This window comes from Cyprinus carpio, chromosome A12 (assembly GCF_018340385.1).
Source record: "Cyprinus carpio isolate SPL01 chromosome A12, ASM1834038v1, whole genome shotgun sequence".
NCBI lineage: Eukaryota > Metazoa > Chordata > Actinopteri > Cypriniformes > Cyprinidae > Cyprinus > Cyprinus carpio.
In genome coordinates, this window is record NC_056583.1 from 6,735,745 (window position 1) to 6,748,685 (window position 12,941).

General features: G+C 36.5%; 1 protein-coding gene across 1 annotated transcript; it reads right to left on the reverse strand.

Annotated features, from left to right (window-relative positions):
- Positions 1-499: 499 nt before the first annotated feature.
- Positions 500-12,673, reverse strand: LOC109101052 (Golgi to ER traffic protein 4 homolog). Its single transcript, XM_042767340.1, has 9 exons — positions 12,491-12,673; positions 11,175-11,253; positions 10,937-11,018; positions 10,382-10,531; positions 10,149-10,287; positions 4,467-4,607; positions 4,099-4,174; positions 3,678-3,750; positions 500-1,279 (listed from the first exon to the last, which is right to left on the reverse strand). Exons 1-9 carry the CDS (start codon positions 12,628-12,630, stop codon positions 1,191-1,193), a joined length of 969 nt encoding a protein of 322 aa, XP_042623274.1. The 5' UTR covers positions 12,631-12,673; the 3' UTR covers positions 500-1,190.
- Positions 12,674-12,941: the final 268 nt, after the last annotated feature.

Here is a 12,941-nt window from a genome sequence, read left to right on the forward strand (position 1 = left end):
GTTCCAAACCGTTCTTTCTTCTGTTGGACATAAAGGATATTTTGAAGAATGCTGATAGTCATAAAAATAACATTTAGAAGTTTTGCAATTCAGCTGAAACACTAATACTTAAGAAATATATATTCATCTGTTCAGAAACACTCCTCGACATCTCTGAGTCAAAAGTAGAGCAGTCATTAATAAGCTTACTTTCTGCAATAATCCAAAAGCCAATGTTGTTGAGGGAACTAGCAAGATACTAACTTCTGTGTTGGCCTGCAAAAGTCATCTCTGTGGCTATTATTGCCATTGCATTGGTGTATTAACTAATTGCAATATTTAAGAAAGCCTCCATTACCTACAACAGTTTTCCAAAACAATGCCCATATAGCTAATTGGATATTGGTTGCCATTAACCAATACTGCTGTACAACCCAAAAAGTTGTAATAACAGTAGCAACAATTGTTACATCATGTGGAGTTCAAGCGCTACAGGAATGAAGAAAACAGGACCCATCTATTTATGTTACATCCATCTATTCTTTAATTACATCCAGTCACACCTCAGCAGAGAATGAAGCGGCCCCTTGGTGACCGATACATTTATAACAGCACATTCACACTCCGATCAACACGAACATGCATTCATCTACCCGCTCGCGCACGTGTAAGATCCTGTGCTTTTTTCATCCTCACGCATACAATGTAACAGAAGTGGTGAAATGTCCTGTCAAGGATACCGTAATATCCCTGGTAAGATCTAGCCGTGTAGACACAAAACCAAGCCCTGTTTTGATTTGAGCTATCACACTGTAGTATTTATCAAAGTATATTAGAACGGATTATAAGTTAAGAGCAATTCATTAATACGTTGAGCGCCCGCCCTCAGTGGCAGGACAGGAAAGTCCCTCTCACAAACGAGGGTCCCTGACCCCAACAGCTCAGTAGAACTACAAATGGAGGGTGTCACAATTACATCTGAAGTGCGTCTGTTTCTGCTCTTTTACGAATTTTGTTCAACAGTCTGGGACGTTTGATATTGTTGAACCTTCATTCTTTAAAAACTATACACAGAACAAAGTCCAACAATAACAGGAAGGAGTTAGTTATTGAAAAAGAGATGCGTGATTGGTCGTTGTTCACGTCCGTGAATGGTTTGGTATGGGGCTGGTTTAGGATGTCGGAGACCAGCGAGCCACCGGTCAGATGCTTCAGTCCAGCTCAATGGGGCTGCTGTCCTCCTGAGCTTCCTCACCCTCTTCCTCCTCACCTGAGCCCATTAGGCTATTCAATAGATTTCCTATTACAAAGAAAGAAAATCAGAATCCAGTTCTTTTTTTACTCTTCAAAACATCCTGAGATTAAATTATGTGCTGTGTATTATGTATTAAAATGCAACTTTGCATCTCGCAATTCAGACTTTTTTTCTTGCAATGAAAAAAAAAAAAAAAGATAACTATGAGAACAAAAGTCACATTTACCTTTTTATATATATATATTTTTTTTTTATTCCATGGCAGAAATAAGCTTCCATATAATAAATAATTCACACGCACACATACAGCACTACTTGAAAGTTTGCAAACCCTTTAGAATTTTCTACATTTCTGCAAAACTATGAGCCAAAACATCATCAGATTTTCACACAAGTCCTGAAAGTAGACAAAAAGAAATAAATCAAACAAATGAGACGAAGCTATCTACTTGTAATCTAATGATCTAATATTACATACTGTGAGAGGCAAAATTCAGTTGTATGTGACTCTCTAGGATGAGCTGTTAATTTGAAGGTGAAATTAGAGTCCATCTGTGTTTTCAATCAGTGGGATGACGATCAGGTGTCATTGCCTGCCCTGTTTTATTTAAAGAACAGGGATCTGTCAAAGTTTGATTATGTTTATGGAAGAGTATCATGGCACAAACAAAGGAGAGATCTCTCGGAGGATGTCAGAAAAAGAGTTGCCGTTGCTCACCAGGCTTTAAAAGGTTACATCTTTAAAGAGTTTGAACACCACAAATCCAGAGTCACTGCTCTCAAAAAAATCTCTAAAAAATCTAAAGATCATGTGGACAAGCCAGAGAGCTTCTGGACAAATGTTTTGTGGACAGATGAGACCAAAATAGAACCATGTAGTTTAAATGATAAGCATTATGTTTGGAGAAAAGAACACACTGCATTCCAGCATAAGCAGCTAATCCCATCTGTGAAACACGGTGGTGATAACATCATGGTTTGGGTTTGTTTTGCTGCATCAGTGAATTCTGAATTACAACCGCAAATTATAAGGACATCTCAAGTCTCAAGAGAAAGTGGGTCATGCAGCAAGACAACAACCGCAAGCACACAAGTCATTCTATCGAAGAATGGTTTAAGAAGAACAAAGTTAATGTTTTGGAATGGCCAAGTCAAAGTCCAGACTTTAATCCAACTGAAATGTTGTGGAAGGACCTGAAGCAGGTTCACAGAAGGAAACCCAACATCACAGAGTTGAAGCGGCTCTGTACTGAGGAATGGGCTAATATTCCAACAAGCCATTGTGCAGAACTGATCAGCAGTTACAAGAAACATTTAGCTGCACACACCTGATACTAAAGGCAAAGATTCACATACTTTTGCCACTAATATTTAACCCCTAATGTATTTCTCAATACATTAATGACAAAGTATATATTTTTGTCTCCTGTTTGACTGGATTATCTGTGTCCACTTCTTTGGGTTCTGTGTTATATTTATGCAGAAATATAGAAACAGAAAAGTCTAAAGGGTTCACAAACTTTCAACGCATACATTATATATATATAAGTACTGTGCAATAATTTGCAACGTTATTAGATTTGCAATATAATACATATTTCAATACATGTCTATACTGTATGAATGCAGATAAAGTAGGATATACTGTATAACTTAATATATCACTACACAACAATATACTGTAGTTTACATTTTTCAATGATATAAGAATCAAGCAGTTGAGATTTGCTATAAGTCTAAGTGTACTGTACTGTACGTTTGGACAAATTATAGTAGTTTTATTATTTGTTAATTCATTTGAGTTACTAATTTAATATATGGTGATAATGAGAATTATGAAACCTTTGAGGTTTTGTTCAATTTATAACAATTTGGTGTAGCACCAAGCCTAACTACTTGTAGCACTGACACAGTTAAGTGATGCTAAGTGAATTGACGGGTCTAAAAAATGATCATATCACCCACCGCTAAGCAGTATAATTAAGCAGTTAATTGAAAGTAGTTGATTTTCTTTTTTTGATTAATGAAACTGGGAGCAAACCCCTGCATCCAGTGATGTCTCACAGGAAAGGACTAATGCTGGTTTGGCATGTTTTTGAAATTAAATATTCAAAAGTGCATCAGTGAGTGTTATGATTACAGTTTATTACAATAATAGTTGGATGTTTTAAATGCTGTAAAATTGCCTGCTAGGCTCCAATAAATGCATATTACTAAATATGGATTTTCTGTTTATTTTACAATCTGAGACACATGTGGAAATTATCTTATCAGCAGGATACTACAGATGCTCTCAACAGATATCAAGTTTGAACACATTCTACAGCTCTGAGACAAATTCAGCAGAGTATGCATGTCATTCATTTAACTGTTTAACAGTGCTTTAGCATTTCATATCATGATTCATGATCAGTAGTCACACAGTGGTAGGGATGTTTCTTACCTAGCAAACCACCGTATGATGATGACTGTTTAGGTGGCACTCCAAAAAACAGTTGTCCTATTCTATCCAGATACTGAGGCCAAGAGAACAACATATTGTGTGTTATAAACAACATCTAAAAGTCTTACACTACATTATAACAGTAAAGCTGCATCTCTCTGAATGATGCCTGCAGCCTTTAACATGATTTTTCTGTGTGTATTTGTGTAATGTAACTGCATTCTTACTACAGAGATTATTACATTAGCTTAGCATCAAATTCTTTTGCAATCTATTGTGCAGACACTGATACAGACAGCTTATTAGGTCAAGAGCAGAGCTAGTGTTTCAGTCATTCTGCCTATCCTTGTATCTCTAGGTACTACGTAAGAAAAAAAGCTTGTTGGTGATGTGTCCAAGAGCACTACTATCTCTAACTCACCTCATTGTACATAGGGTCTCTCTTCAGTGATGGTTGATACTGCTCGCATAACACTGTGAAGACTGTCAACTTCCCACTGGAAATAAAACCATAATCATACAGAGGTTGCGTTATTTGTTTCCTTCCATCATGTGACAGACCCTCTCATCTCCCAATAATAAGACAATCTCTGGTTTCACTCCAATCCTAATGAAACACACCTGAACATCTAATCAAGGTCTTCAGGATTACTAGAAACTTACAGGAAGATCAAGGCTGGAGCAAGTGGAGAGCCACAGTTAAGAACCCCTGATATAGAGCATTCATAAAAATGGACACAAAGGGCCTGATGCTGAGATTTAGAGTGTGAATACAGGACAGTATCTCACCCGTCCACAGCCAGCAGGAGGAACCACAGGAAATTCAGCAGAGGCTGCACAAACGGAGGACCCTTCTCTATAGACGGATGCTTCTGTGTGTATGTGGTGAACACCACCAGTGCGCTTGTCTTGTTTTTTAGACAAAGGAACCTGCAGGCAAGAAAAGGTGCTGAGGTGTATACCAATCATTAAGAAAAATAAATAAATAAATAAATCAACAATTAGCATAAATTAACTAGATGTGACAAGCATGACAAAAAAAATATTTGCATCAAGTTTAAATCGTTGCCCTTAAACTCACTTTTACGACACCTTAAAGGAGTAGTTCATACATCATAAAACAGTTCATATGATTCCTGCACTATTTTACAATTCTTCTGAATAAGAAGATAAGATAGCTCTGTGTGAGAAACAGACCTGAACTAGAGTAGTTTACTTTCACATTCGATTCACTCAACACTGTGTCAGTAACTTTTGAAACACAGTGTAAAACTCTGGCCAAAGGTTGTCTAAAGATGACAGGCTCTCTACCTATATAAAGCGCCGTCAAACACCAGTTCCTTAAAATATTTCACCTTCACACATCTATTTCACACTGACTAAATTAGATCCAATTTCAACACTGAGAAGCTCCTCTGCAGCCAACGGTGCCACAAAATGACACCTGCTGCTTGCCTACCAAGTTCCAGCGAGAAGACTAGAGCATTATTTCCTGTCTACAAAAGTGAATTGCTCCCAAAGGCACATTTCTTCAAACTGACCCTTTGTGCAAGGGTACCATCAAGGTGTCCGATGGGCATGAGAGCTGTGTGTTCTGCCAGTGCTAGACCTCAGGGACACAGACTGTCCTCACTGTAAAGACATGAGTCTCAGGATGCTGTGCTTTATGAAGGTACAGTACATTGAATAGTATTGAATTCACTAGCCCCACACACTTTCACAAAGTGTGTAAATGCTGCTCTCTCCCTTTTGAGTTTGTGTTTTGAATTCTCTCAATGACTGTCTGTTAATGTCCCAGTGAAGTTCTATGTGAGCACAAGACCCTGCTGCGCAACTGAATGCAGTCTTTGGGGTTCAACATCAGTATGCCGAAAAATGAGTTGGAACCCAGCCAGCACATTTCCTTTTTAGGCACAGAGTTGAAGTCCCTGACTATGCAAGCCCTTATTATAGTGGAGCACTCAATGAGATGTAAAGAAAGCATGGCACATCAATTGAACTGAAAGCACTTCTTTTCAAGACAGCGCCAGCTACTACTTGGCTCTCGATTCGATAAAGCAAGTAGTTAATATGTAGGTGCTTTAGGTGAACTCTGCCTGTTTGGTGTATCAGAGTCAATTTATACCTAGAAAACTGATGGACCTAAAGTGTGCTGAAAGTGCTCTCGACACCATTCAGAGCTTAGGTAATAAGGCTATCGGCCTTAGTTTTCTCCCCAAGGGGCTAGCTTGTGAGATGAACATTCTTCACACATCTTGTGCCTTGTTAGGGCACTGTATATCTATTTTCAGTTCTCTCGCCAGTTAAGGCTTTTTAAGCAGCTTTTCAGGGTCACACTATAGGTTTCCTGTATCGAAACAGAAGTTATCACACCGGGTCATGGAAGCCATTTCATTGGTTTATGACTCTCAGAGCTGGCACTGCCCGATTGGAGTATGAACCTATTCTACCAGAGAAATGCCTTCTTCCTGGTTATGGGCAAATGTTTGGTGGTACATTTGCATGGTGACTTTGGCTTGGTTTTAATACCTACATGTATCTTTGCTCGCATCATTGCTGCTGTCTGTGTGAGTGGGTTATGACAGTGCTGTCTTTTATGTTGTGCTGAGTTTATTCTGTGCACTTGATGAACAGCATTTGCATTTTATTAGGATTTTTTATATATCTGCTTGTGGCATTCACCATTACTCTGATTGTACTGCATGTGATATAACATTATGTGATGGGTTACCATGGTAAAATGACTTGAGGTCTCTGCAGAACAAAAGTTTTCAAACTCATGGGTGATTCTAAATTAAACAATTAAAATGATGCCAATAACCTGACCCCACACCTAAACACAATCATCACTGTGACTTGAGCAAATCAGTTAATGAGGTCAAAAACGACCCTCTGTTTTGGCCTCGCCCACCGATCTGGTAACTTCCGACCTAGGCTGTTTCTCAATTCCAAGAACACAAAGAATGGACTTGCGTTCTCGTGGAGACCGGTCTTGCCAGGCTACCTTGAAAGAACAAACTTGGAAGGACACATGGACATAGAACGCAGCTTTGTGAGAACTGAGATGTGCTGTGATCTTGTTGCTCAACTGACCGTCCGAGCACAGTAGCGGCCAATATACAATGTGTCATATATACAATGTCAAAACCTATCAAAACATGTATAGCATGTAAGCATGTAAACATGTCAAAGTATGTATCAAAAATGAGTATATATAGCCCATTTAGTATTATCTATTCTTTGTCAGTGTTAAGATTCATTTTTAAAATGCCAAGAAAATACTGCAGGCTCCCCCAGGTCTTTATCGCTTTATTAAAATTATGCAAAACAAATGTTTATTTTCACAAGCCGTCACATTTACAAGCTTGCAGCGGGAATCTTAAGCAAAAAAAAAAAAGCTTGAACGAAGCTTACAGGCTTCTGTACGTCGTCTGTCTGCAGCATCTTCTGGGATTTCGAACGGTTCGATTCTCTCAAGTCTTTATTCGATGCATCCTCCATATCAAGAACACATCCGGGCACTCGTCCTCTGTAGTTGTGTTCTTGAGTATTGGAATCGAACTATGGCGGTTGATGATGAGGTCGTACGAGAACACAAGACCGCTTAAAGCGGTATTTATACTTTTGCCTGACTCCGCTTCGCGAACCTCTGCTGACTGCGCAAATGAATAATTCTTTATGTACAAACTTAAAACAATCTTAAACTATTGGCTTTATTTTGCATCAAACACAAGACAACTTTAAGCAAATAGTGTATAATTAGTATCTAAATTAATTCTAATTATATTTTTATACAATAAAAATAAAACGTACTTCAAATAAAAAGCTTTGGACAAACTATGCAAAAAAAAAAACCTATGCATTGTTTTCCATCAAAGGGTCAAAAAGCACCTGATGGAGTTTAAACTTCACATTAAACTGCTTCTGTTTCACACAAACGCATGTTCGGCTAGAATCGCCCTAAATGTTGTGCACACCGCCACGCGAAATGAGTTCGCGTACACTCAAAGCGAACTTCCGGCAATACCGCGATGATATCATATTTGTCACATGCACCCAAGTGAACCTGCGGACGCGTCGAGTATAAATCAGCCTTAAGAACGCATATTGAGAAACGGTCCTATACTTGGTGTTCTCACACAGCTCCACTCTTGAGCCAGGCCAGTTCTGTACTATACAAAGTGATTAGACACTGTTCCCCAGAGTCTGTTACTGATGTAACGTCAAGTGATTGAAAGGGAACATCTCAGGTGCATAACCTCATTTTTCCTAAGATGAAGGAATGAGACATTGCGTACAAACTCCTAAGATGTCCTATGTCTCTTGGCCTTCAGTCAAAAGATTCTGAGAAATCTGTGATGGACACCGCTTTATACAGGCAGTAGCGCTGTGCAATTAAATGCAAAAATGGTTTTGATTTTGACTTTGGCCTCCAACGATTATGAAAATACAATAGTCGAGATAAAACAATTATTGCGCCCCATTCTGCCCCCTTTTGCAGCGCTGCGCCTTTGTTCCTCCATAAAAGCCCAATTTCCCGTGCAAATCAGTAAAATCATGTAAAATGACATTTGCAAAATGGGGCGTGCTATTGTATTTTTTTTTTTTAAATTTGTTTTTATTTTTTTTTTTTTTTATTATTTTTATTGTTATATTAGTTAATTTATTTATTATTATATTTAGTTAATTATTATTTTATTGAATTTTATTATTATGTATTTGTTATGTATTATTATTTTTTTTTTTTATTTTTTTTATTTGTTTTTTATTATTTTTTTTTTTTATTTATTTTTATTTTTTTATTATTTTTTTTTGTTTATATTTTTTATTTTTTTTTTTTTTTTAGTTTTTTTTTTTTATTTTTTATTTTTATTTTTTTATAATGTTTTTTTTTTATTTTTTTTTTTATATTAATTTTTTTATTTATTTATTTTTTGTATTTTTTGTTATTTTTATTTTATTTTTTTTTTTATTTTTTTTTATTTTTTTTTTATTTTTTTTTATTTTTTTTGTATTTTTTATTTTTTTATTTTTTTTTTTATAATTATTTTATTTTTTTTTTTATTTATTTTATATATATTTTTGATTTTTTGTTTTTTATTTTTATTTTTTATGATTTTTTTTTTTTAGTTTTTTTTTTTATTTTTATTTATATTTTTTTTTTATTATGGGTGGATTTAATGGGACGTGCAGTATATTTATTTGTGTTTTTAAAAGCGTGAAAGAGAACTTGTGCCGCTCCTCAGGATGAGATACGCGCTCAGAGACAGAACAGAACACGGACATGTAAAGTCATCTTTTAGCACAAGGTGCGCGCCTAAACTGACAAATGCACACAAAATGCTGCGTGATTATTCATGTATTCCTTCGTTGGTCATGTAATAAATGAACGTAAAGAGTTGAGAATGAAAATACGCATGTAACGGTCATTTGGATCCGTGCGGCTCTTAAAGTGACAGCGGGATATTTTCCTGCTGCGAATGTGTGCTTATTAATCAAACAACAAAAGACAAATTCAAAGTCACACACTGCTCTTGAGTGAAGGATTTTTGTAGCTTTAAGAAACAAAAAAAGTTTAATTCTTACAGTGAAGACTATGCTGTTTTATTTTACGTTTAATTATTCATTTCTGTAGTAGGCTGTAAACTGCTTGAGACTTGCATAAAAAATATTAAAACACAATTTGTTTCATTTGTATCTTTTTATTCTATTGTATTTGTCCTTTGCTTTTTTTATTACCGACAGTTTAATTATTTTCAATATTTTTGAGGACTTTTTTGTTCGTTTTTTTTGTATTTTGCTTTTCTCTAGATGTCATAGCAACCTTATTTACAGAAAAGACATATTTGATACGTATCACTTTCTTTAAATAAATCACGCATATAAAGTTTTGGTCATATGGCCCCCTCATAATCGTGCTAAATAATCGTGATTACAATATTGACCAAAATAATCGTGATTATGATTTTTGCCATAACCGTGCAGCCCTAACAGGCAGAGAGCCCACCATCATTTATGTGCACTCAAACACTATTGGCAAATGTGTTTTACGTGTTTTTCTATTCAACAAGGCATCAGTATTTTTGGAGAAAGGTGTTTTGCATAGCCTCAGCTACTGATGCAATATCTCGTTCCCTCATCTCTGGGAATAAAGTTTATGCATGTAATCATGCAAAGACATGCTGTAGCGCTCAAACATAATGGTGTTAGACAGGTCACATCAGGTTTGACCTTAATAAAGACTGCACTAATGTCACAACATTAAACCCAAAACATTAGATGTCAAATCTGAACATAAGTGAACAACAGAAAGCAAGATTGAAATATAGTGCATGGGTGTATAGCAGAGTGCCCAACACATTCTTTTCTTAGATTTCTGCTTATGTATTTTGCAGAAAAAATAGTTAAACCGGTATGGAACTGCATTGTGGTGAATAAATGATAATAGAATTTTCAAACTCCAGAACTCACTGTAAGACGGCCTGCGCTACAAACATGTCCACCTCTCCGTGAAACCCTCGTGCTGATGAATACTCCACCAACATCTGTGCACAGCCCTCTCCATCAGATGAGTGCAGAAAATGATAGCGTGATTCACTGTAGTTTTGCTCTAAATGCAAACAAACAAAAATAATGTGGGTTGCCCATTCTCAAAGCAGCTGATTGTTCCTTTAGCTGATCATTTATTGTCACGCGTGTTTTACCTTTCCACAATGTGAGTGCCAGCAGCTGGTGTAGTTTAGGGTGGCCCAACTTCCCCGACCCTCCTGATGACCACTTGATCGCTCTAGAGACAAACGCCACTCGCTCTGGTGAATTTGGGTCCATCAGGCTGAAGAGTTTAGCTAAATGCTCTAGAACAAACACAGAGAATGTAACTGCACAATTAAAGATGAAAAAAAAAAGGAGATTTGAACTATGCTTCTGTGTAGGATTGTGAAAAATTGAATATTTATTACATTCTATATTAGTTTGTCAACAATATGACGTTAACCAATATTGTCATTTTTATGCAGATTTTCATGTGCATTTAATTTCTTCATACATTTAATTTCTTAATTTCTTTAATTCATACATTTAGTTTTGCACCTACGCCTTGTCAAATGGCATGCTTAAAAATTAATAAACCTTCTGAATGTTCGGAAAATTCTGCTCAAACTACAGACTGAGTTAAATATAACCACACCTCTAACTGTTTGCAAAATTAATAACAATCACCAGCACAATAGCCTCAATAATATAATGTTCAATAAACTCACCTAGTGTCTCATCATCTACTTTGGCCCCGGATTTCTCCAGGGACTCTAGTACCAGCATGGACAGATCTGCAGCACTATTTTGCTGGTTAGAAAACAAACATTAGTGCAGAGATCTTACAGAGGAAAAAAGTCAGCTAATAGTGAACCTTCTCAGTAACCACTAAACTGTTCAGAATTTAACTGCATGATAAATAACACTCTCTGACTGACCTAAAACTGATAACAGAGGAACACGTACCTGATTATAACTAAAGAAAAGCAACGCTCCATTATACATCAACTCTCTGGCCTCTGCATGCTTCGACTGTGACATGTACCTGCACCCAAAACATGTTATTAACACAACGTTTCTGTGGCCAAGATAGAGATCACACAGTGGTCATGGGACAAATACTAGTAAACAATACTAGACAGTAAAATGCAATAATATATTCTGTATATCTTGAAAACATGCGAGTATTACATTTTCATGTTTAAAATGTCTACATTTATTTTTCAATATATTTTTTTAAATACCATGAATTTTCAGGGATTTCCATCACATGACATTTTACAACCTGAGCTAACTTTGCCATAAAAGGCAAAGTTATACTTTCTGAATCTGACACACAGTCATGAAGGTCTGCAGGGATCCTTTCTTTGATTTCATTTCCTGTGTTTTTTTTTTTCTCTGTATGTTCCTTCTTGTAGACTGCACCTTGTGACTTATCAAATATTAATACGCTGTTATTCTGTTACTCAGAAACAGTAATAAGTTATTATCTTGGACTACTAAAACTGTTATGATATTTTAGGCTTATGTCAGTACAGTTGCATCATCCTGACATTTTTACTTTATTATCTGTAATCTGATGTAATATTTGAAACTGGTGTTGTTTGTCTCAAGATAGTGATTAAAAGATGTTTGGCCATCAAATACAAAGCAATGCCTAGAAATATCATCTTGGCTGGCAGCTTAATAGATTTAAAGTTTCTGAAAACGTTGCCTAGAGAGCCTATGATGGCCAAAATGCTGCCTAGGTAGGCAGCTCACTAGACAGCATGTCAACAAAAGGAAGAATGAATGGAAGGTATGGTTGTAATAATTTTTTTTCTTTTCTTTTTCTGTCTTTATCACATTGGGCTGAATTTATTGGAGGATTAGAGAGGGACTTTAAATTTAAAATTAGAAATTTCGCAATTACAAGCTCTATTGTTAAAAATGCTTAAATTCTAAGAAATGTCCCGGTTAATCTCACTGTCGTTTTATACATTATTTTTGATTAAGTGTTATTATATTATAGTGTAACTGACCGATTATTCAGATGGTGCAATTTCCAATCAACCTTGTTCTTCAGATTAGCATGTAGCTACAAGGCTCACGCTGATATTTTGACTAGAATGACATCGGGAATATCCAATCAGAAATTAGATGTGACCCAAGGGGCGGGTCAGGATGAGGAGTTGGCCAATCAGCACAACCGTGGAACGGGCTCGGTTGACAACAAGAAAGATCTGGAAGCCATAGGGCCCGGGCTAGTCATTATTACTCCTGTAATAAACGATAAGGCTCACCTGAAGAATAATGTCCGGTACATTTGATGGGCCTCATAATAGTCCCCTCTCTCCACACTGGCTCTCAGTTTGCCCTCCACTCGCTGTACTCCTCCGCGGTTCCTCGCGCTGGAGCTCTTCAGAGACTCCTGCTCCGACATGACTGCTCCGTTCAACCAAACGCGATTACTGAGCCATCAGACTCGCCGTACAATGTCCTATAGCCATCCACAGATACCACTTATATTTGTTCTCTCGTTTTAATAATCACAGATAAATACAACATGTAAAATGCAACTTTTGACACAATGGAGAGAGAGTATAAAAATATAAAGGTGGCCAATTATGGCTGAAATGTACAGTATTATTTTCAATGATCTATGGACTACTACAATTAATCAATCAATAAATCTTTCAACCTATAATAAGTAAACAAGTACCACCATTGTTTTTGGTTAAGTGTTATTCTGTA

What these genes read in the sequence shown, in the direction of transcription:
- LOC109101052 (XM_042767340.1), bottom strand. Translation starts at nt 12,630, where the DNA reads ATGTCGGAGCAGGAGTCTCTGAAGAGCTCCAGCGCGAGGAACCGCGGA. An exon ending in AGTAGATGATGAGACACTAG is followed by an intron (nt 10,532 to 10,936) that starts GTGAGTTTATTG and finishes TGTTTGTTCTAG; the next exon opens with AGCATTTAGCTAAACTCTTC. An exon ending in CTCCTGCTGGCTGTGGACGG is followed by an intron (nt 4,175 to 4,466) that starts GTGAGATACTGT and finishes TTTTATTTCCAG; the next exon opens with TGGGAAGTTGACAGTCTTCA.